Consider the following 26,501-nt stretch of genomic DNA (forward strand, 5'->3'; position numbering starts at 1 on the left):
TAGCTGAAGTAACGCACAATATAATCTCTAGATTAGTCGAAGATGACTTAAGTACTACAGAAAATTTACTGACGAGTACCACGGAGGAACAATCTAAGACCACTACTGTGCTCTTTACAACAACCTTACCAGAAACAACAACAGAGGAACTAGTCACAGAACTTGTGAAAGACGACTTTTTAGAAATCACCGGTGAGGAAAATGGGGTTAGTACTACGGAGTCTGTAACTACAGAGCCCCACAAAGGACCTCGAAAAGTCTGGAGAATGCTTTAGTACCTGATCAAGCTACTAGGTCGAGGGAAATAAACTTAAATAGTACGACAAAGGTGGTAAAAATAAGTACAAAAGTACTACAGTAGGGGATATAGAAAGTACAGGTTTTTCTGAGAGAATAAGAGATAATGTTATAGTAAAAGTTACTACGGAATTACCTGAAACAACTACAGTTCTTGAAACAACTACTGTTACAGTACCTACACTAATAAGTAGTACAGAAGAACCAGCCAAGAAACGAATGAATTCACTACTGAAGTATCAGAAACATCTCAGGGAACTACGGAATTTTAGTTTATTCATATAGAAGACTCAGGAACTAACCATACAACTCTACATCCAGAAACTCTAGGGCCAGGTTTGGTTTGGCATTTCTTGTTAGCAATTCTTGTTAGAAAAATAATTCATCATGATCTTCTACCAAGTGAAACTACGACTCCTAGTGTTAACAACGTGACCAGTACAGATGTTGATGAGGATAATACTATTCCCACAGAGAGTTTGACCAAAGATGGTGGTGACAATAAAGGCAAGATAGCTGCCATTGCTATTTCTTCAGTTGGGGCAGTATGTTTGGTGAGTTTAACTGGATTATTGGTAAAATTACTTAAAGGAAATATGCAAGAAATACTTTGAATGTGTGTTTTATTGTAGTATGTTATGAAGGAGAGACAAAGACGTTTGGAGCAACTTTTTCTGAGATAATGTTATAGTAAAAGTTACTACAGAATTAACTGAGACAACTACAGTTCTTGAAACAACTAATGTATCAGTACACTAATAAGTAGTACAGAAGAACCAGTAAAGGCTCCTGAAATCACTATTGAAGTATCAGAAACATCTCAGGGAACTACAGAATTTGAGTTTATTCATATAGAAGACTCAGGAATTAATCATACAACTCTATATCCAGAAACTCTAGGGCCAGGTTTGAACTATTCAACTCCATCTGATAACGAAGCAACTCTTGTTAGAAAAATAGTTAATCATGATCTTCTCCCAAGTGAAACTACGACTCCTAGTGTTAACAATGTGACGAGTACAGATGTTGATGAGGATAATACTATTCCAAAAGAAAGTTTGACCAAAGATGATGGTGATAATAAAGGCAAGATAGCTGCCATTGCTATTTCTTCGGTTGGGGCAGTTTGTTTGGTGATTTTAGCTGGATTATTGGTAAGATTACTTAAAGAAAATATACAAGGATTGGTTTGAATGTTTGTTTTTATTGTAGTATGTTATGAAAAAGAGACAAAGACGATTGAACTATGGTCCCAGATGCAGACCAGTAAGTTTGGACGATTACAGTATAGATAATTTGTTGTTTGAAGTATAGATAATTGAGGATATGCCATAATTGGAAATGGTTGAATAAGCTGAAAATGTTTAAAATTCCTATGTCTTCTTGGCTTATACCTTTTAGGTATTAAAGTTATTGTTCTAACAAAGATATACACAGAGTGTTATTAAGTTTAAATAAATTATTACCGTTTTTCCAATAATAATTATCTTTGTCATCAAGTACAGTTTCTGTGTAGTGGTATCTTAATTATTTACTTCCAATTAGGTCACCACAAGAAATTATAAAAAATGTTTCATTACTTACCTCTAGTTTGTTATTCATAAATACCTAGTTTTTTTATATTCCTGTTAGTACATACAGTTAGGTTGACTGTTTTATGACTTGTTATTTATTAATCAACGTAGATGTTTGAAAATATAAGTATAGTTATTGGGATCTCTCTCTGTGAGTAACAATATAATTAAGCAATTAGGTTTTATCTATTGTATGATGACTTTAATCTATGATTAGGAATTTCTAATAATAATGATACCATCTGAGACAAATAATATTAATCGCGTCGCATCCCTTCAAAATATTGTACATAGGTAATACGTTTTTATTTAAAAAAAAGTCACTGAGATCTCCTATAGTAAATTTATTCAAATAATTAAATTCAATTTCAATTATCTAATGCATGTATTGTTCGAGCTTCATAGATAATCAAAAAGTCAAATTATTAAAAAAAAAGTACGTACCTAGTGTGAGTTGGAGCGTAACCACCATACTGTAGCATTGTTGCTGTTACTCTCTTAACTGAAAAAAAAACAAAAAAAGGTTTAGAGAAATCGAAGAATTATTGAAAGTTTTGAAATTATTAGATATCATAAACTAGATTTCTTTTCTTTAATAATTTGCGGTTAAAAACTAATAGAATAACATGGGTTTTTCTATGTGGGTTGAAAGAAATATTATATAATAATTAACACTTTACAAGAATGTATCATGGTTCACTGAATTCAATGTTTTTCTCAGTTAAATTCTTTAAAATAAATCTATTAAAAGTGATAATAACAAAAAAGGTGGGTAATGTAGAAGGGGGTGGCAACATGGCATCGCTTTGATACACCACCAGCAAATGTCCGGAAAATGAATGAACCTGCCGTACTAAAAAGTTTTTTTTATTTCTCTATAAATGTCAAGAAACAATATTAAATTTCCAACATTTTTTGGTAAATAAACACTCACCAGTTAATATACTGATACACACCTAAGAGACACCCTATATTGCATAAATATATACAGGGTGAGTCTTAAGTAAATGCAAATATTTTCGGGAGTGGTATATTTCGACCTCAGGTTTTTTTTGCAAAAATCGTACATTTTCTTTTAAATTTTCCTGTGTATTTTAGAAAACTTTTTAGAACTGCCTGTTCACCGCAAATTTACCCACGGTAAAATTTGTTGATCTCCGATATTGCCATGGTTACGGCACTGAAAAGATGCAAATACGGAAAAAATTCGGTGGCTCTCAAAATTTTTTAAAAATAAATATTTTTTTTAAATTTCCAAACTTGAATTCAAACTCGGTTATTTTGCAAATATTTTTAGCCCTAAAAATATTTGCACTTATTTAAGACTCACCCTGTACAAAAAAAAATAAAAGCATTATGATAATAAGTCTTTGTGTGACTGACCACAAAAACCGTTTGTAACAATCCTTGGCTAAGGCTAAAATATATTTCGACATTATTCAATTGATTATTACATGCATTGCATGAGCTGAGTGAAAAAAAATAACCTCCAGTATAACGAAATTTTAGGTTGTTGAAAATGACATTAGGTAATACATTTTAATAAAAATAAATAAATAATACACGATAATACTGTTTAGCTAGATTATTTAGTTAGTTGTAAAAACAAGACACACCCGGTAGATAAAATACGATATGGTGGGTGGACCGGGCCTGTATCATATGACTAATTGTGTAGTACGTTGTGGAAATAGTAAATAAGATAAGTTTAACCATTAAGAAAAAACAATTTGCATAAAATATAGGCTAGATGCCATGTTTGGACACCATATTTGTCATTAGTAAACAATTAATCATTATTTTTACTGCTTATTTTTTTTAATTTTTACATCCTCGTTTATTTTGTTCTTCTTTTATAAATCGTTTGTTCTATATTTGCACTTGTTTTTTTTACCAGGTATATCTATTATTTATACAAGATGTCTCCTAAAAAGCGCAGTTAAAAATCGCAATTCAGAGAGCCGTATACTATTCTGAAAAACAAAGACAGAAAGACTGTAGAGTCCATTTCACCAGTCCGAAAAAGTAGCAAAATAAGCGTTCGGCATTTAACGTTTTATGTAAAACTGGCTAGGTATTTTTACACAAATGAAGAAGGAAATTAAAGATAAAGGATTATACTATGTCGGTATTGTAACACATTTTAAGACAAACATGCTTGCTTCGTCCACGTTACAAGAAGCAGAGAAAGGGGCCAAAAAACCCTACATATATGCTTATTTTAGGGATGCATGATTCGAATCGATTTTAATCGAAGATCGATCTTTTTGCCGAAAATATCGATTAAAATCGATCGATTTTTATCAAACGATGGTAGAATCGATTTTTTTTCAAAATCGAAGATCGATTTTATTTATACATTTTTACAGGTTTATTTATTTGTCAGAATAAAAAAAACACTTTAGTTTTGCTTGAATATTTGATTCCGGTGCATCTCTAATAACAACTCCAAAATTCCGCCATCTAGCAATGAAAAATTAAGTGTAAGTGCTCGCTACCGCATGCGCCGATGTCTGTTTACCACTTTGATATTAGGTGTCAGATTTTTGTCGGTGATTCCCATATTTTTATATTTTAGATAACAGAATATTTTTTGATTTTAGCTTCTTTCCAACCGACTGATATCAAAATTACAGAATTTACTGGTACATATTCTGTGTCAAAATCATCATAAGCATGCAAAAAGCCGTTGTTATAGTATTTTTAATTTTTACAAGTATGTCTCGGTTTGTGGATGTTTCTGATTCAGTTTGGGATGACTGTTATTCAGTTTCAATTTTAAATGTGTTAATGAACGGTTTTACGATTTTTATGTATCTAATTTTTTTATGATTATATCGTATTTTTATTATACCAGTACACCAATACATTCAGAATCGAATATCGATATTTAATAAAATCGATCTTTTGTTACCGATTTTTTTCTGGATCGATCTTGTTATGTCCGATCTTGAATCGATTCAAAATATCGATTTATTTTATTTTTGCGACATCCCTAGCTTATTTTCTGCATTAAGTTCATCAGACAGAAGGGAACAGCCATTCGACCATAGATAAAAGAAAATAATCTTCTATTAAGATAGATATGAAACTTAATAGTAAAATTTTGGGTCAAAGCGCCCCTCCGTGTTCTTAGTAGAGACTACGTTTAACCCAGCGCCTTCGCCTTTTCTGCTGTAAATATTTTTTATGTTTATATTTGATTTCAAAGGATTTAGTTTTAAAGTTACACAGAAAGGGTATTTTTTCACAGAAAGGGTTTTCACAGAAAAGGTATTTTTTGATTTATCAACAATCATTGTCGAGTTGACAATATACAGGGTGTTTTCTAATTAGTCTAAAAAATTGTGGTGTGATTCCTCATGTGTTCTTAAAACAATTTTTATATAACCATTAGGTCTAAAGTACTTCCTTTCTGATCTACAGGGTGTTAAAAATTAAAAAATATCGATATTTTGCTTAACATAAATGATACATTACTGCTTTTTTAAGGAAAATATATTTCTTTCTTGACGGGCCATCCTTTTTCAACAAAATTGATATTTTGAGTTTTTCTTGTTCATCAAACGGTTGCCGAGAAAAAAATAAATATACTTATTAAGAGCCTTATGCCGTTTTCTAACGATTTTTTATTTTTTAGATTAATTAGAAAACACCCTGTATATGCATATCACAGGCAACCAAATAAACTAGTAACCTCTAAAAATTATTTTTCCTACCACTAGCGACATACCGTGTTTTTAGTGAGTACTAAATTATTTTATCAAAATTTCACCATATAAGTTTCCAGGCAATGCATTCGACGACCGGTTTCGGAGATTTATCTCGATCGTCAGGCCGACTTTGCTGCATGATACAAAGAATACAAGGTATGATATTGCGCAGGTTGGTCACTACGTCACAGGTGATAAACGGCACCATTGGTCGGCAAGCTCTGCGCGCCAATTTTAAATTGTCAAACAGATTGTGTCATCTGTGAAATTTGATTGTGTCAAAATGTGAAAATAATTTTTCAAATGTCAAGCTCGATGTCAAAACATTAGAGGTGGGTTGTGAAATCGCAGTCCGCTACTTTGTCACAGCTCCACCAACGTCGCAGTATGTGACTGCTCCACTTCCAAGAAAATCGCAGTGACATTTCGGAGCAGTTTACAAGTTTAGGACATCTGCGCTCGTGAGTAGCAATAGGAGCAATAGCAGGCAATAGTGTAAATTCTGAAAATGCTCCTAGCCCCGTCGCCCGGTCAGACTGTTCCAGTCACAGTCGTCGCAGGTCGCAGTCGACTGGAGCATAGTATATTGAGTATATTCTGTGTACTGGAGCTGTTGGGAGTTTGGGAACGGGAAACGTAGCAGCGTTCGCTTTTTCTTTCATGAATCTAAATAAGATATTTATGTATTATATATTAATCACAAACAGATGTTTTTGACAAAGGTAATTTTTAACTTGTTAGTATGTTTATTTGTTAGTTAATTTTGTATCTGTGTTTTGTTGTATATCCTAAATCTTTTATTTGATCTTATACATTCATATAAGTTTTATTATTTATATCTATTTTTAAGGTCTGATGATGGCTAAATAGCCGAAACCGGTCACTAATAAAGATTTTTTTGACAGTTTCGACTTTGAATTGAATATAACATTAAGTTTTTACCATGGGCCACCACTCTGTGAAAATGAACAGACTCTTTAAGATATTTATAGCAAAGTGCTTGGTACTTAGAAACACTCAAATTCTTCTGAATAGACTAAAAAAATATAGCAACATCTATCAAACTAAGACATCAGTATAGTACCGTACAGCCGCGATTTTAAGAGCTCTAGGGGCCCGTAGTTCGGAAAAGTTCGAATCTTGTTCGCAAGGGCCCGGGAGGCTTGGGGCCCGTCGGTGACTTACCCCGATTGCACAGACGTTAAAATCGCCACTACTGATCGAAATAAAAAACGGCGTCCAGTTGGCTTGGAAATGACAATCGATAACATTCCCCATAAATTTTACATATAAAATGCCAGCAATCTTCATTTCATAGCTATCGCTGACGCCGTTTTTTCGATCATACGATATAAATAAATAAAAACTAGACGATGATGTTGCCTATCATAATCACACCTATAGTCCTGTACTTTTTTAGTAAATGCAACGAACGGTGCCGAACACCGAGTGCGATTTTTCGGAGCAATTAACCTATAAAACTACATTTTTAATTTATAGGTTAATTGCTCCGAAAAATCGCTGCTACTTGTCACAGTGCTTTTATTGGAGCAGTCGCAGAGCGTAGCAGCTCCACAAAAATCGCAGACTGGCCCACCTCTACAAAACATAACTTTTGGGGTTATGTCCTAATTCTTCCCTATTTTAGGTCTTTTTTTATTAGTGGCAATTGAACAATATGGATATTTTTTTGTATGGCGTATGACGTCACAGGTGGTATGCGCAAACTTAACGAAATTGGAGCCGCTATCGATCATACCTTGTTTTCTTTGTACCATGACTTTGCTGTAACCCTCAATCTGACAAACGGAAAGCAGAGAATAGCATTTGAGTACAAAACGTACTACAATGGCGAGTACTAGATACTCTCGCCATCTAGCGGCAGCTGTGACAATCCACGTTACCGTAGATGGAGCTGAAGGCTTGGTAGGGTTTATATAAACAAACAAAATACGTAGGGTTTTTTGGCCCCTTTTTCTGCTTCTTGTATTTTGTTTGTTTATATAAACCCTACCAAGCCTTCAGCTCCATCTACGGTAACGTCGATGAAGCAAGCATGTGTGTCCAGTAGGCCGCTGGTTTTAATTTTGGCGGTACGATCTGTGATTGTCACAGCTGCCGCTAGATGGCGAGAGCGTCTAGCACTCGCCATAGTAGTACGTTTTGTACTCAAATACTATTCTCTGCTTTTCGTTAGTCAGATTGAGGGTTACAGCAAAGTCGGCCTGACGATCGAGATAAATCTCCGAAACCGGTCGTCGAATGGTTGTTCCCTTCAGTCTGATGAACTTAATGCAGAGAATAAGCATATATGCAGATGCAGAGTTTTTGTGGCCCCCTTTTCTGCTTCCTGTATTTTGTTCATTTTAAGACAACTTCTTTATTTTTAAGATTTTGATGGTCAAACATCAACAAAATATACCTTATGTTTAGACTAAATTTTCTCGAAAATAAAATAATAATTTAAAATTCCGTTCCAATACCGACAAAGATTAAAGTTTTGTGATTACAGTGATATATAATTATATGGCTTTGTAACAAATTGCTCGCTATTTTATGGCAAAATGCTGAAGCTCTACAAACCTTAATCAAGCCTTAATCAAAGCACGTGTGTTTGGGATTTTGGGTGTGGCTTAACACGACAGGATCGGGCTAAGCATTAAGCAGATTTCTGAAATATAGGATAGGTTTGGAGAATAAAGTATCCTAAACCTAAGGATCAAAAGAGTACCACAATGGATTTGAAACGGCAGTATATTAGTACAAATTATTTAAACAAAAAGATTTTATAACTACAAATAAATATATTTAAAAAAGTTCGTACGTATTTTTATATGCAATTGTGAGAAAAAAATTGTAGAATGCCGGTTACATCTGACTAAAGCTTCCGAACAAAATCAGAAGTAATTATTAGAATTCGCACTTAATTACTTAGCACCATTGCATATTGCATAATTCCCAGACCCAGTAGATTCTGTTTCGTTGCCCATTTTATAATACAATACTACAATGGAGAATATTACGAATCTGAGAATTTTATGTTGATTTGGTCAAACCCCAGACAACAATCATTGTAATTTGCATCGTTTGTAGAAAATTACTTTAAATCTGGCAATTCTAGAAATAGGTACCAAAAAAATACTTTTTTTTCATAGCAACTATTAAAATTGCCTTATATCTATCAAGAATAGTAGATAAAATGATACTTTAACAGCGAGGATAGGTTAAAAACTTTATTTTGAAAATGTTTGTATTCCTTTTCATAAGTTATTCGGGATTTAAATGGAAGTAGTTGGGATATGGCGTTTGTCGCCTCAGCCTGAATATCTGTTGGTAATTTACAATCGACACGAAAGAGAATTAAAAAATATTGACTCAAAACTGACAACTAAAGAGACAGCTTTATTTATTTGTCAAATTACATAGAAACCAACGCCAACCCAGCACGATATTTTTTCTACTCGTAATAAATTCCTTGAAATAATAATTTCTGAATATTTTTTAAAACGTAACTGGCTATGGAAAATAATATTGTTTTATACACGACGATAAAATTGCATTTTATCGTCTTGTATAAAAAATAACTATTTTCTACGCATAACATGATTTTTTTAAAATAGTTTCCAGGCTTTTGCATTTTTATCCAAAATTGATATTTTATGTTAACAACACAATTTTTGGACAAAACCTTGATGAGATATTTCTTAATATTTTAAATTCTAATTAAGACTGATTAATATTAAAATTGTTATACACATCAGATCAAAAGCTTATTCTAAATTGCAGTTTTTTTTACTTAATCTTCGCAACCTAAGATAATATAGGTCACGTTTAGTGTTCAAGGTCAATAAATGCATCATCATCACCAAACAAACAGATAAATAAATAAGCCTCAACTACCGTTAATAAACTCTAGTACAGATAGATCATTCTATAAATATATTTATGTGCCTGTTTTCTTAGCTTGCCTTGACTTGATAGCCGCCATGTCCGTCTACCTGGCAGGTATTTTAAGGTTAGCTGCATAAATTTTACGATATAATGAGGAGTATATAATGGAAAAAAAATTCTTGCAGTTTTAAGGTACATAATAAAGTTATATAAGAGCCTTTCTTGCCTTGAACTGCTAATATTAATTTTATGAGGAGTATAGAGACCAGAGATATATCTCTGTATAAGGGGGGTGTTTTGTTGACACAGGGTTAATGATACACTCAGTATATAAGAGTAAAGATAACCGATACTTTCTTCAGAATTGTGTTTATTTTTATGCTGGTTTGTAATTCTAGCTAAATGACTAACCATGCGCATGGTCTTCCTCAATCTAAATAAACTACACTTTAAACAATACCGTTATTGTTTATAATTAGCCTTGCAACAATTAAATTCTACGTACGTTAGAAAATGATATATAAAGTCCGTAAATTTCATGCACCAGATGCTTCAAGTTAGACAAAAAGAACTGTTTAATGTAACAGTTCCAATTGTTTATTACTTTTATAATATTATGCTCTTTAAGTCTTTTAAATTACTTTCTAAGTATACTCTAAAATGGCTATTTGATTCAAAGTGTTCCCTTAAATGGGTATACTTCCATTCAAAGTATGCCCTCAAAAGGGCATACATTATTTAAATCAACGACATGGCTTGCTCTCCTCATATACCAGGTGCGTCTCAAAAAAAACCCTATAACTTTTTTATTTTTTCAGATAAAACAACGATATTTGGTATGTTAGTGTATGACATAAATTGGGATTGATTGACGTATTCAATTGTTATCGGTCACTTCCGGTTTCACCGGAAATGACTACAACTTTTGATTTTTAAATGGCACCCTCGGTATTTTTTTACTTTATTCGGTAGAAAATGACACTCTGAATAGAATGACATGTCACATGCCAACTTTTGACATTTTGGCATATGGTTTATTTGAAATTGTAACATGCGCTTCATAACGACAATTTGACCCAAAATACCAAGTGTGTGGTGTCAAATTATACATAAAAAATGCTTTTTCCAAATATGCTAATGAGCCACCCTCGTTCCATTTGAAAAAAATTGAGATATGATTAAAAATACGATTAGGGCATGTTTGAACCGGCCCGAAGGACAAGACACGAAAAACATTAAACGATCAAATCTATTTTTCCAAGGCTTCTTGATTAAAAATTAGTGTTTTTAACACAGCCATGGCACTCTAGATTGAAATTTAAAATATAATTTGTTTTTGAGTGACTATGTCAAAAATTGACATATGATATATCATTCGATTCAGAGTGTAATTTTCTATCAAATAAAGTAAAAAAATACCGAGGGTGCCATTTAAAAATCAAAAGTTGTAGTAATTTCCGGTGAAACCGAAAGTGACCGAAAACAATTGAATTGGTCAATCAATCCCAATTTATGTCATATACTAACAAACCAGATCTCGTTGTTTTATCTGAAAAAATAAAAAAGTTATAGGGGTGAGCCACTTTTGAGACGCACCCGGTAGTGAATATTATAAGAGCACCATTGATTTTAATGAAAATGAATTGAATACTATGTAATACAAGTATACAATGCGAGTTTACATCACAGGGAATTCATTGTTATAAGGTTGGGTATACAGAATATTTACTATTACTTTCGTATGAACTGAGAATACTAAATATAATATGTAGTGTAATAATACGTGACCACTGTTAAAGCTTTGTTATTTTTGAAATACCTTTTTCGAGGTATTCCTAGTACTGTTAAGATTTTTATCTAAAATATTCTCGAGTATTAAACGAGCAAAGATTAACCCAACATTTTTTCTTGTTATTTCATTAACTCGACTTTCTTAGTATTTCAGTCTTGTACCACCTTGACAAAAATAAGTAATATACATAAATAGTTATTTTTATTTCAGGTTAATAAATATACAGGGTGTTTCAAAACAAATGCGAAAAACTTCAGGGGGTGATTCCTTGTTCAAAATAAAGGGTAGTTTGCTTTATAAACGTTGGGTCAAAAGTCAACCATTAGGGAGATATCGCGGTACAAACATGGCGGAAAAATAATGTTTTTATTTTTTATCTTGAAAACGAAAAGAGATAGACTAATGAAATTTTACGGAAGCATTACTGTTATGAAAACACACTTTCTGGTAATTTTTTCACTTTTTTAAAATGAGTGGAAGGGGTTGAAATAAACTACCACTATCATTCTTGTTAATGAAATTTAAAGAAAAATCTTATCAAACACATGCAAAAAAAATTAATTTTCATAGTCTAGTTTATTTAGAAACTTTTTTATCTCTTGTATTTTTTTGATAAAACTCACCGATTTGAAATTAAAAAATAAAATGTAAAGCATTACATGTCAGGACAAAAAACATTTTTAGATAAAGAATCTAGTGGGCAGCTGTAATTTTTTTAGGAAAAAATCTAGTCGGCCGCTGTCACTTTTTAGGATGTTTCTAATATTGTTTTATTTGACATTACCCTACTGCAACACGTTATTATCTAGATTATTATTATTATCATTATTATCACTAGATTCTTAATCTAAAAATATTTTTAGTCCTGACATGTAATGGTTTACATTTTATTTTTTAATATCAAATCGGTGAGTTTTATCAAAAAAATACAAGAGATAAAAAAGTTTCTAAATAAACTAAACTATCAAAATTAATTTTTTTTGCATGTGTTTGATAAGATTTTTCTTTAAATTTCGTTAACAAGAATTATAGGGGTAGTTTATTTCAACCTCTTCCACTCATTTTAAAAAAGTGAAAAAATTACCAGAAAGTGTGTTTTCATAACAGTAATGCTTCCATAAAATTTCATTAGTCTATCTCTTTTCGTTTTCAGGATAAAAAATAAGAACATTATTTTTCCGCCATCTTTGTACCGCGATATCTCCCTAATGGTTGACTTTTGACCCAATGTTTATGAAGCAAACTACCCTTTATTTTGAACAAGGAATCACCCCCTGAAGTTTTTCGCATTTGTTTTGAAACACCCTGTATATTTGATATCAATTAAACTTTTAGTTACGTAATCGAAGGCGCGATTTTTAAATTCATTGTTGCCAACTAGGGAATGCAATCCCGCACCAAAATCTCAATCCCGCAAACCCGCGGGATTAAAGCAATCAATGCCGCGGATCCGCAAAATTGCGGGATTGTAAACAATAAAAATGCTCTTCTTTTCCCTTTTTGGGTTTGGACCAGGTTTTAGACGCATCTATTGTGATTAAGATGCTATGTGGTTTTCGAAAATATATTTAGCGAATTCTCGTATACAGGGTGTGTAATAGTGTACAATTTTGGTCAAGAATTTTTTTTACCGAAAATTTATAATTTTTGAAAAATCGAAATTTTAACTATGTACGACTAATCTGTATTGAAATTAGAAAAAACAATTTGGTGTTTTTTTAATTTTTTGTTTTAAGATAAATATGCATTTATATTCCTAAATAATACATTTGGTCCTAAAAGGCATTGTATATTTTGCATAGGCCCACAATATACTGATATAGCGTGTATCTTCTAGCTGTACAGAAATTTGGACCGATGTATACAGGGTGTTCAAAAAATATATTTAATATTAAATAAACTTAAATTTTATTATAATTTATCTACTTATTTTATAAATAAAAATATTATTCTGATGTTGAAGATTTTTTCAACTTGTGTTAGTTATCTGCTTTTAGATACACTCTATATTAATAATTTTTTGGCATATGCAGAATGTACAAAGCTTTTTGTACCATTTAGGACCATCGTATGACTAAAAATGCATATTTTTCGAAAAAAACATCGTATTTTCCTTAAAAAAAAAAAATAAAACCCGATCAAATTGTTTTTCTAATTTCAATACAGATTAGTCGTACTTGGTAAAATTTCGATTTTTTTAAAAATTGTAAATTTGCGGTAAAAAGATTCTTGACAAATTTTCACACTCTTATAAAACACCCTGTATACGAGAATTCGCTAAATATATTTTCGAAAACCACATAGTATCTTAATCACAATAGATGCATCTAAAACCTGGTCCAAACCGCATCCCAAAATCTTTTTTAGTTCAAGAGATATTCAACTTTAAATTTACCCTAAAATTTTGCTTGTCCCGATAGTTATGTCCGGCAGTTTATTTGACGAAATTGTCCACAAGTACTAGTTAAACGCTTTTCTTCATTTACGCACGCCAGAAAGAAATCTAACAACTAACCTGTTTGTTTCACTTATTTTTAATGGCCAAGCCGTAAGGGGAATCCCCTGTAATGTTGACTGAAAAATCGGTATTTATATATTAATTCTCTATGTTTACTTACTTCTCTGAGCTTTGAATATTCTCCACGCTAATACTGGTTTTATTTATTTGTTTTTGTTCCTTTTAAGTGACAAGAGTCTCTGACCCACTTTCAAATCGGCCTTAAAGCCGATGTACATTCTGCATTAGGCTTGGAGATTTCTTCATTGGCTATATTAAGTGAAGTAACATAGGAGGAAATCGGCGTTCTTGAGTATATATACAGGCAGATGTAAAAAAATTTACTGTATACTTTGGATAGACTAAAAATTAAAGACAATCTAATCTAATATTTATTAAAAAATGCCATATTTTTTATTTGATTTTTATTTATATGTTCAGATGAAATTTCACTAAACAGAGATATAAACCACATAAAAAATACATTAATAAAAAACGACTATCCACCATATTTTATTGACAAAACATTAAACGAAATACAAACCTCAAATCATAGACACAATTACACATTACACATTACAATTCCATACATACAAGGCGTTTCGGAAAAAATAAGAAGGATAGGAAAACAATATAACATATGAACATCTTTCAAATCACAAAATTAGATCCATTTTATCACATACTAAACCAATGAATACAGAACAACAAACAAAAAATGTAATATACCAAATACCATGTGAATGCGATAAATTTTACATTGGTGAAACATCTAGTCCCTTAAATGTTCGAATTAAAGAACATAAAGATTATTTAAGAAAGGGAGATTTTCGCAAATCTAAGATTTGTCAGCATTCGTGGAACACAGGGCACAGAATAAATTTTAATAACGCCAAAACGAGGATTTTTTAATACAATCTAATAAAAATAAATGTATTGCTCATGCATCTGTAGATGTTAGTAATGTATGGCAATTGCTTCTTTGATTTTAAAGAACATAACATAAATAAACATAACATACGTAAAAATTAAAAATAATCATACAGAAAGTTTGGGGCTTTTTAATTTTACTTTATTAAGTAATTGTTATCAGGTAGTAATTGTTAATTTTGAAGTTTAACTAGATATAATGTCATTTTAACAGAATGTCGACGGTTTCTTGTAGACGTATCTGTTTTAAAAAAGTAAAGTGTTCTCGAATAGTTGAATTTAAATATTTTAAATAGTTTTTTTTTATTCTTTGTATTTTTTTTTGCTTCCGACGACGGAAAGAGATAAACTTTCCAAAACGTTAAGCATTTTTTGTTCGTTAGGCAAATTTGTATATTTGTAAACCTAACTTCTGACAAGTAGTTTATTCCGTTTGGGATTAACGCCAGAAGTGTTTACAAAAAATAACTATTTTATTTTGTAGATTTTCTTGTAGTGGCGAAATATCCATGTAGGATTTTTTTGGAGAGATGAATCCACCACATAGGTATAGACATTTTTTACCATATTTTTGTGAATACTAATAATGTAAAATAATATAAGAAAATGCCGTAAAAAAGGATACGGGAAAGGTCATATTCCGATAATTTATCCATTCGTATATCGTTATTATTCGCCATTGTGCATTTCGACTAATGGTTTATGAATACTTGAGCAGTAAGAATAGTTGGTTTGGGTTGGGCAGGCTTCGGCCTATACGAAGAGAATAATCTAAAGGTCATAAACGTGAAGTAAACGGTCTCGCAGTTTGTTCACTTCCGCTCCTCGGACAGCGGAATGCCTGGAATATTATAATAATTCGATAAATATACAGGGTGCAGTACTAGGTAAGTGCCACCAACCAAGCGATTTTAAGAAAGTAAAATAAGGGATGAAATTCTGTATCAAATTTCATTATATAACACTTATAGATCAGATACTATAAGTATAAAATTTTGCATAAGAGTGTCATCAGTATAAAAAAATTCAGCATTTGTTACATCTGGGTCCAACAACATAAAATATTAATATAAAAAGTAAAGAGGCAACTAAAATTCACGAAAAAACTAAATCCTACGATGGCGAGACCAGATCAAAGGGATACCCAATCTAAGGATACCCCCGTGGTTAGATACCCACCAAGCAAAAAACCTCACATTACATTTGCAACATTGCAGTCAATCCACAAACAGTTTGCTTTGTAATATTGATTTCTAAACGTTGTGTCGTGATTGATGAAACCTTACTACAGAAACATTGTTTTTGAATGGTGATTAAAACGTTTTTTCTGCAACATTGCAACAAAGATTCAACTGAAAGATCCGCGCAACTTAATATTAATTAATAATATAACAAATATACCATAGGATCGAAAAAAAACGGCGTCTAGTTGGCTTGGAAATGAATATCGATGACATTCCCCATATAAAATGACAGCGATTTTCTTTTCATAGCCATCGCTGACGTCTTTTTTTTCGATCATACGGTTTAAAAAGTTAGGTTATGTTAACGCACTTGTTTTTTTACTTTTCATTTTATGCTTTTCGAATGAGATTTTAATGAATGTAAATGTAAGTATAATTTTATTATTATATGTTACACCTTGCTTTGCGAAGTTTTGGCAATGTTCCAGCAATAAATTTTGCTTGTTGGGTAGAAGACTAGATTTAGATTTAAGTATTCACCATCGAACTTTAGATCTTTGTTCATCAGTGTAATTTGTTGATAATGATCTCCAAAGTTGCTGTAAACCACATTTGGAGATTTTAAAGTTAAACAAGAAAAATAAGTTTCCCTGTCTGACTTATAGACTTATTTTCTTGAAAAATAATGTAAAATCAAATCAAATATAACAAGAGATTGCTATGTATCGTATTGTTATTTCGTGAGTTTCTGTTCTTTTGTAACAATTCTTGTTTCGCTGTAATAGTAAATGACTTGGTCCGATAACAGAACGATAGAAAAACCTTCTAAACGAGAAAATAATAAGCGGCAAATAGAAGGAAGAGAAAGTACTGGTACTCGAGAGCATGAATCATACTCTTGCTGGTTTGTTGGCCGTAAATAAACTATGACGGTTGACAAACCGTTGAAAAGGAACAAAGATACAACGGGAAATTCTACCTGATATATTACCTGAAACACTATGAGACGAAAAAGCTTAAATAAAGTTACAGTGCCTTTAAATGTTTATTATATCTTTTGAACTGTACCCAGTTAGGAACTATTGAGTCGAATTATATCTTTATACTCTTTCCGAAACAATTCCATCTGGAAAAATGTCTTTATTATTATTTAAAATTCATTAAATTTAAAATATATGCTAATAATGCATATTATACATTATTTTCCGTTGAATTCCTATTGCTAATAATGCATATTATACATTATTTTCCGTTGAATTCCTATTCTATCTAATAAGTCACTAGTTTGTAGTGGTAATTTATTGCAAACAGTTGCAAATAAGCTCTAAGCGTGCGTGACGTGAGCTGTCAATTGCGAAGTTTCAAAACTAATTTATTTATAAATTAATTTTCTGTAAAATGTTTTCCGTGAATTTTTCCCATGTTTTAATAGTTATTCGTTGCGAAGACGGATCCAACAAATCAGAGATTATTAAAAGCGGTCCAGCTGTTCTTGAGTTATAACCCGTATAGTTAACCCAACGTTTTTTTTATATATATTTAGATGTTTTCTTTTAATAATAAGTGAAACGACATCGGAATGTGGTGATGCACGTAAAAACAACGCTAAATCACTTGAAATCGTTCGGTTTGATTGTTTTGGAAATGATATTCAGCGCCATACACCACATGCGACCACTTTCACTGGTCTCATTTTTAAGCGATGTCCATTAATGAGTACTAAATACTACTATTATTTGCTTAGCTAATACATAGACATTGATGGAAATAGATTTTTTTTCGCAATATTAACACTACGACCTGAAGTAAAGCCTATTGTGTTTGTGTCCTTTCTTTTCTATATTCTGCATGCACCCAGTCTCATATCCCCAGGGGATACAGCAAAGACTGCCTTGTTACAAGTTGAGCTTGTTAAAATGATTCAAATATTTGCCCATATGCATGTACGTCCCTAGTGAATATGTCGTCACTTTTTTAGCTCTAAAATATGTATTACCCACTGTAGCCACTGTAGCTATACGAAACACAGCAGAATCCGACCTATATGTTGATATAAAAAATAAATTTTGTTTTTACATGGGGGATGAGACATGTTTTATATAACACCCTTTATATAATTCTGTTTAGTAAACCAATACAACAAATTTCAATATTCTGTCTCTTAATTATAATATTTATGGTTTAACAGCATGCAAACGATGTGCCAACATATCGGATGTATGTATAAGTTTAAGTTTCTAATTGTTTAAAGGTGGACAAATATTCAGAACAGTTATACAAATTCCTTCGAATTTCAGTAAAAAAAATTAAGTACTTTTTGGTTCAGTCAGTACTTTTCAGTTTTGTCAGTATCTTTCAGTACTATGCAATTATCTTTTACTTAATGATATTTTGGGTGTAAAAACAGATTTTCAGAATTTTGCAAATAAATTATTAATAAACTTTAATAATTCATATCAATCTTTTTTAATTTCTAACAATTAATTAGCCTTTTAAATCACGAATAGTGAATTAATCATAGGATCAAACAGACAGAAAAACAATAGAAATACAGATACAAAAGATGAAACAATAAACAAGATATTATTACTATGTTTTAATTATTAAATTATTTATAAATACAGTAACATCAATAGATAATTTGTTTATATAGACGTATATAATTGTTTTATTTGAAATTACTACAATTCTATATTTTAATAATATTGATACATGTATAAGAATTATGTACAAGCTGTGCCTTCATTGTGTTTTCTAAATACCATTTTTCCAAAGTTGTATCACGAGTTATAGACAATAGTACTTGATTAAGTAGTTCCTAGTAAAACGTTTGGTATTAATTACGTAAATCACTTTTTTTTTCATCTCTTTCTCATCAAAAATAAAATAAAAAACAAGTTTTTTGATTACCATATTGTATAACCGGTATACCATACATATTAAACTTACAATTTTGTCTATATACCGGGTGGTGCATCGACACCAGCCAAATTTGAACAATTTTGGGAAAGCCTATTTTCACTAATTTCAGAAAATCTGCATCTAATTTAGGACCCAATATTCAGACAATTCAAAATTTGCATGGGATTTCCTTTTTCTAACGCCGATGTTAGTGGAAACTGCTGTAACATCAATAAGTTTGTGACACCCTGTATATAAACATACAACACATAATATACAATGTATTTCTTGGAATTATTTTCTATTAAGTTTTTTTTCTTGTTCTATTATACAGAGTCTTTTACGCTTTAATAGGTTTGTTGTTAAAAGCTAACGTAGCTTGGAAATTTACCAATAGTTTTATTTTTTTCAAAGACTCGTTGCTGATTGATCAACACAGGTCTCTCAGATTATAAAAGCGACGTTGTCAAAAGTGGTCTACTTTCACTAAATCTTCTTATTTCAATAAATAATTTAGTTATTTTAGTTGTTTTACTATCTAGGTAGTATTCCTGCAGTTGTTAACAAATAGTATAAACTCTTTGTAATACTGACTAAAAAATTATTATTTTTAGATGCTAGACTATATTTTTTACTATAATTAATATATACTAATAGTAATTATGTCATTCTGGCAGTGCTTGGGTTCCTGTGCTATAAATATACTTAAAATTTCTGCAATTACATAATGTTCAAATTTTTTAGAACACATTTCAAAACTATACCATAAAAAAACCTTAAATAAACTACCGAACCAAAAAATTATTCTTAAATTTGTTAATTAGTGCATTTCAACTATTCTCGATGTTATTTCTGTTACTCAAATATTTAAAAAAGACATAAATATATCAAAATTAAGTAATAAGTATACGTTGTTAGGTGATTTTTCAGTTTTTGGTTCCTTGGTGAAAGTTAGTAACGAATTTTCTTTTTTCTATTTCGATAAGTATGTCAATATCGCAATACAATTCAATTATTTTAACACGAATATCGATAGTTATAAGTCTATGCAACATCTGGTGTTGCTTGTACAATATAGTTTAAAAAAATAATTACTTTGTAATATAAAGTAGTTCTTAAAAGTAAAAAAAAATGGATCAATCAAATAAAAAAGAACTTAAAACTATGCCAATGACGTTGTCTCTTCAATGACCGCCTCAATAATCTGAGTACGCCGAGACGAGAAACATTCGTGCTCTAAACTTTGGTACGACCCAAGGTAGGACTGATATCGGAGATGGAGATGGAGAATTGGCCTATGTAAAATCCGTCTCAGATACTGGCTTGAAAGGGAGTTCTAAGTCTATTCTAAGCCTATTTCTAAAATCGAAATAGAAAAATAATGGCTAAGAAAACCGAAAATGAATTTAATATAAATAACTTTACGTCCATTTTAGGACACTTGTTATTACAACCACTTCCATATAGAATTGTTTACAATAATTTCTAACAAATCCATTTCAGATAATAATTGATGATCCTTATATAGGGATAATATGAATATCATAGCATATTTTTAATGTACCTAACCTACATTAGACATCATAGTCCTATAGCACAGAAAATAAATCGTAATGAAATAACCCAAACACGTGTTGAGCGACCAAATTTGCGCTTGTATAATGATTGCACTTTATTGGACAACAAAAACCACTTTATACTCACAATGGAGCTACTTTAATAATAATAATATATAATAGATCCGTTAAGACATTAAGACGTCACAAATAATAACAAAGAGAATATATCTTGCGTTTACAACACACAAGTAATTTCCTATTTGCTTCAGTATGATTCTAAAAATCTCAAAGAAATACGTAATTATAGAGTAAAACGTTAAACATTCATAATATATGATATATTACAAGAAATGATTGTTTGTTTATATATCAACAAATGTTGGGTTTATTGAAACCACTATGGCACTATGGCGGGATTTACAATGTATTATTTCGAGTGTATATCATTGTTGTTTACATATTTTCATCCACTTTATTGTTTCACATCTATCTATGTTATTGTGATTTTTAATGCAGCAATTTTTTGCAACTTCCACTACTAAATAACGGATAATTAAATATTCTGAAAACATAAATAATACAAAAATATATTCAAAACCTTCAAGAATACCACATTCAATACCCATATTCACACTTCAACACGCTTCAGCAAAGTTAATGCTCAACCAAGCCGTATTTCTCTTGCAGATTGGCCATCAAACAACCCTGACCTAAGTCCATGCGAGTTTCTAAGCCCTCCAAATACCGATTTGGAGGATTTTACTGGTTATTCAAGCGGAGTATTTCGAAAATTCGAATTTTACGTTAAAATTACCGTAAAAAATCGCAAAATCTTCGATACAGCTGACGATAACTGGCTTATTTTAATCTGTTATTGTTTTTTAATCGAAATTCAAGCAATCATACTGGTAGATTCCGCGATTAGACCTTGATAATTTCGTCTATGATGATGAAAGCGGAGATCGCGAAAAATTTTTCCTAGTTGTACAACATATCCGCGTATAGTCGTGGTACTGGAACTAGGAATATATTAAGAGTTTGTTTGCCTTCCCCAGGCTAATAATTAATAATACAGGGTAAATCTTAAATAAAGTGCAAATCTTTTTAGGGTTGGTAGTATATTTCGATCCCAGAAACACTTCTATGAGTTTTTTTTCGCGAACAATTTTTTTATATTAGATCCATCCCGGAATAGGTATGCCTAGTTACAGTGCTCGAACTATACATCTCGGTTTCTCGCAGTGTGTCCCACTTTAGCAACATTCCAGCGGCATTCCGTTGACCAAAACATTGACCAGCGGTCGTTGTACACTGGAATCAAGCTGTTCAACATACAAACAAAAGAAACAGCCCCAAGAAACGAGAATAAATCAATATAAAATACCCCATATACAAGGGTGAACGAATGTTTGTGTTCTAGAGGTTTCAATTCTAGGACCAAACTCTTATCAGCTAATTCTAATAGATTTTCTGTGGAACGTGCGATATTTTAGTGTAATAATCTCTGTTATCAGAGAAGGTTATTACTGCTAGGTGATAAGCTGAATAATTTATCAGGAACAGACGTGACATTCACAAAAATTATGAGAGAGAATAAAAATAAAGTTGTTTCCATGGTCCAAATTTTATGAAAACAATGATTTTTTTATTTAAAAACCTTTATAATTTCATCAAATTAATTTAAGTATAATTGACACTCCAAGAGACAGTAAATGAAGTCTAAATAAACAAGAAAACAACGGAATAATGTATAATCAGGGACGGATCGATTAAGACAGGGGGATCCACTATCTCCAGTACTGTTTAGTGCAGTATTAGAAAAAGTTATAAGAGATGCGGGAATCTACAGAAAGGGCCTTCTGTATACAAAAAGACACCAATGCTTAGCCTTTGCAGATGATTTAGTTATCTTCTTAAGAGATAGGACAGAGCTGATATCGGTGTGACCAAAAGCCTAGAAAATCAAGCGCAAAAAGTATGCTTAGTGTTTAGTGAGAAGAAAACGAAATTTATGGGGTGGTGATTATTTTTTAACCTGTTACATTTTTTGTATATTTTATTTTTGTAACTTCAAAATTAAAGGTAAAAAAAATTATTAATAAAAAAATAGAAAAAAACTTTTCTGTGTTGGTAAAATGTTAATTACAGTTACTTATTACATCCCCTTGTATAGACGCCACGCTACGCCGCTGGAGGAGATATACCTCCTAAAATATTAAGCTTTTTTTGTTGATTAGGCACACGTTTAGATTATAACACAGTGTAGCATTTTACTATATATCTCTGTGCAGTGAAAAAAAACAGCCTTTTTTAGACAGTTTCATGTTTCATGCTAAAAAAACATTAATATATCTAAGGTTTTACCTTCCTGGACACAAACCGTTTGTAGTTTTATCAGTTTTAATCAAAAACGTCAATAAATATTGATGTTACCTACCATAATTCCAATCCCTAAGAGACACACCAACAAAACTACAGTTTTAAATCCAAAATCAACCAATCCAAACACAAAAAAATCACACAGAGTCACGGTAACAGAAAAAACACGAGAAAACCCTTTAATCTGAAGGTACCGAGTACCCTTTCACTGTTGCGGTACGACTGAACCTCGAACGGCTGTTTAGCAAACGCTGTAGGTAGTACTTCGACACACCGCACCAAGCTAGCTGTGACTCAGGTGGTATTCTTTCGATATAGCGTGTTGTTTTGTATCGTTTTTGAACGAGGCAAGCGCGCGATAGGTTGCCATGGTTACCGCTTTATTTTTTAACTACGTCACTGGCATCGATTGTGCAGTCGAGGTATCGACGGTAGGCAAATTAATCGTACAAATGGCTTGTGTAGTTGTGGCATTGGAACTGTTTATTCTGTTTTAGGCTTTGAATAAGAAGACTAAGGAAGGAGCATAATGCTATCCATGTATCCATGCATGATGGGCGGAAAAAAGGACTCTAGGGTGGGGATCCTTGACAGTTCTGTATGACGATTTATTGGACACATTTGAATTTGATTTGAAATTTTGTGGAGCTTATTTTATGTTATTTATTATTTATTCTACTACTGATAGTTGTATAAAGGTAGTAAATCTAGATGGAAATTGTGGCAGAACTTAAATTAACAGTGACACTATCGCGATTTATCGAAAAAAACTCTAAAATAGTTGGTTGTGTAGCGTGCGGTAGATCTCGGCAAAAATCGAGTGAAATAATGGAACAACTTTTCGCTAGTAAGTGACTATCTAATATACATACGTGTAGTAAACCGATCATCGAAATTCACTTAAATTAACTAATTATATATTTTTTCTTGCATTTTTGCTTTTATTTACTACTTTTTAAAAATTAGATGTCAAAGAATTTAGATACGTCAGTTTGACTTACCTGCTTCAGTAGCGTATTTGATGTTTATGGTTATAAATAATTGTTCAGGATAGCTAAGGCATTTTTGTTAGATTATAATAATTCTTTATAGTATAAAGTTACTCTACTCTGTTAACAAAGTTGAAGAAATTTCCCATTATAAAAACCTTGTTAAGGTACCTTACCTTTAAGATGATAAACGACCCTATTTTATATTCGTAAAATTATAACTTTAACTTAACTATTACCACTGGGAATTTTGATCATAAAACTATATATCTGTCGCAGACGTCTATCTATCTAAACAATGTAAGGTTAGGGCAGTGTCGTCCACTGTTCTGAATATTAGATTTAAGAACATGAAAATTGTATTGTACATACGGCTATGAATATTTTTGAAGTGAGACATTCAGGGGGGTGACAGTAAACCGGAAAATTGGAAACAGTTGGGGCGCGGTCCTACCCAAGCAGAAAGCATGGCCTTCTAGACTGTCCTAGACAAAAATCTGAATATTTCTATATGATTTCTGTCAATTTCTGTTACGGAACATTTTTATGCACGTCGGCGTCCACTTCTTTTGTCTGTGTGTCAGCCATGTGTCAACTCCCGAGGCCTCTGGCAAGGTCGGGCGCCATTTTAATTTTTGCCGTGTTAGATTTGATTGGAAGTTTGTTTATGATATTTCGGCTGAAATTTATAAGTACAAAGATGTTTTTTGATATAAAGTTCCTTGTTAACACTTTAATAAAGTATATATGGTATTAATTACATGAAGAAAATGATGAAATCGACGTTTCTGCGTGTAGTAGGTATGGGCCATATTATATGTAAAAATAGGTAATATATTAACTGTTTTTATATTTTTTTTAGCTTTAGATCCAAGGATCTTGGGATATTCTTTACCAAGGATTTTTCCCTATCTCTACTTTAAAGACTGATCGGTGATTTTGAGCAATTGAAAGCAAGTTACAGAAGGTAAATTATGGTTATTGAACTGAGCCTACATTAATTATCTACAAGATGAATAGAAATGCGTAATTACATATCACATAGGTACCTATTATGTATTTTCATAGCAATACTGCTATAAATCTATGTATGTAGATTATTTTTAAAATACAAATGAGGTATTAGATGTATATGTATCATATTTTTTATTCATTTTATTTTCATTCAAGTCCTGTTTGATTTAATTCACAAAAGTCTTATGTACCTATATTTATGTTTTTTACATATTTTTTTTGGTTCCAGGTTTTGCGTGGGTTCCTGTTGTCTTTTTCCTGCTTCCAGTTAGTTAGTTTTACGCCCGTGAAGCTGTGAAAACATTTATTTATCTTCATGTTTCTGTAAGTCAGTGCACTGTTACTTTACTAATTCACTTTAACACAGCATCTCTGATGTTATTTAAATATTTTGATATTGATACAGTAGTTTGTGTTTATAGCTCTTTAATTGTGTTGATTTGCATATTTACATTGTTCTAAATTTCAAATAAATATTTTTGAGTAATTTTGTTGTATTATTTACTACTAGAAAGAGTAAAAAGTATATTAACCCTGATTTAAACCTCCTGAACAGCCCGCCATTAAAAACCGGAATTGGAAATAAATTTCATAAAATTGAAATTGTCATGTCTATGTCATGTCAAATGTCCCAGCCGCCATATCTGAAAATTAGTTACCCAGGCAGCCACGCTGTTTCCATAATTTAACATTGACTTGACACTTTTTCTTGTATTTATTATTTTATGGAGACATTATTTAAGAGACTGAAAAGCGGTTTTAAAGAGAGTACGCTTTACGCGTCCAGAGTACGCACGACGCGTCGAAAGACGCCATCCGCATATCGACAGTTACATACTTTTTCTTTGGCTTTTATAATATTGTTACGAGAAATTTTAAACGTTCTTATTTTAAGTATTATTAATAAGTTTCACTTATGTTATATTTGTCTACAATATAAGTGTGTAAAAGTTATCGTTGTTGAATGTTATTTCAACTGGTTCTTCGACAGTCCAACTACCAGAGTCATCCAGATTTTGGTTCTCCGCCAAGATACATTTTGGTCCTACAAACCAGAAGCATTTTGGTCTTACGAGCCGTAACCGATAATTATTATAACTTATCTATTTTTATTAGAATTTTATATTTTTATAACAATTTTTATAACTACGAACATTTAGTCACAATGTATAATGTATAATATATGTAATCCATTTATACTCTGTTTTTTTTTCTCAGGTAAGATTTTGACAGACGATGACAGAAGAATAGCAGATGACGTCCCATACCAATCTATTTATTTTACTAAAAAAAGTTTCTAACATTTTTTACGTTAACTATGGATGGGTTTAAATATAAATCCGGCATGCGTCGTCTCTTGTTGTTTTTAGCCAGTTTTATTGGTTTATTTCAAAAATGACAGATCATATTTCAATTTTATTGTTTTGACGGAACGATGAACCTCAAACGCCGGACGCCGATGCGTATGAACTCGCCTTTAGATTTTTGAGGCTTGTCAAAGTCTTGCCAAATTATAGGTTATAATTTTGTGTCAACTTATGTCAAATATCCTGCGTTTTAGAAGATGATGCATTTTGATTCGTGTTATTACTTGTGTTTTGTGTCAAGCGGAGGAAAAATCGAGGGAAAATTAACTGTAGATCCAGAACACAGTTTATAGTTAATACTCGGTGTCCAGGCAGAAAGTCTTATACACCAAAAAAGTTACCATCAATAAAATTTGTATACCATCTCGTCATTGATAAGTGCGTCTCGTATATCGTAGTAAACATATACTAAAA

At 31.6% G+C, this 26,501-nt stretch overlaps 1 protein-coding gene across 1 annotated transcript in view; it reads right to left on the minus strand.

The window, feature by feature from the left end:
• LOC115881953 (receptor-type tyrosine-protein phosphatase zeta) overlaps nucleotides 1–23,038 on the minus strand; it is a 33,839-nt gene extending 10,801 nt beyond the window's left edge. Inside the window, exons 1-2 of the mRNA XM_030899701.1 lie at nucleotides 22,776–23,038; nucleotides 2,316–2,373 (exon numbers count right to left, since the gene is read on the minus strand). Coding sequence (XP_030755561.1) covers nucleotides 2,316–2,343 — 28 coding nt within the window. The 5' untranslated portion in view covers nucleotides 2,344–2,373; nucleotides 22,776–23,038. The remainder of the gene's footprint in view (nucleotides 1–2,315; nucleotides 2,374–22,775) is intronic.
• Between the last annotated feature and the right edge of the window lie 3,463 nt (nucleotides 23,039–26,501).

This window comes from Sitophilus oryzae, unplaced genomic scaffold (genome assembly GCF_002938485.1).
Source record: "Sitophilus oryzae breed Bouriz unplaced genomic scaffold, Soryzae_2.0 scaffold_1745_pilon_pilon, whole genome shotgun sequence".
Lineage (NCBI taxonomy): Eukaryota > Metazoa > Arthropoda > Insecta > Coleoptera > Curculionidae > Sitophilus > Sitophilus oryzae.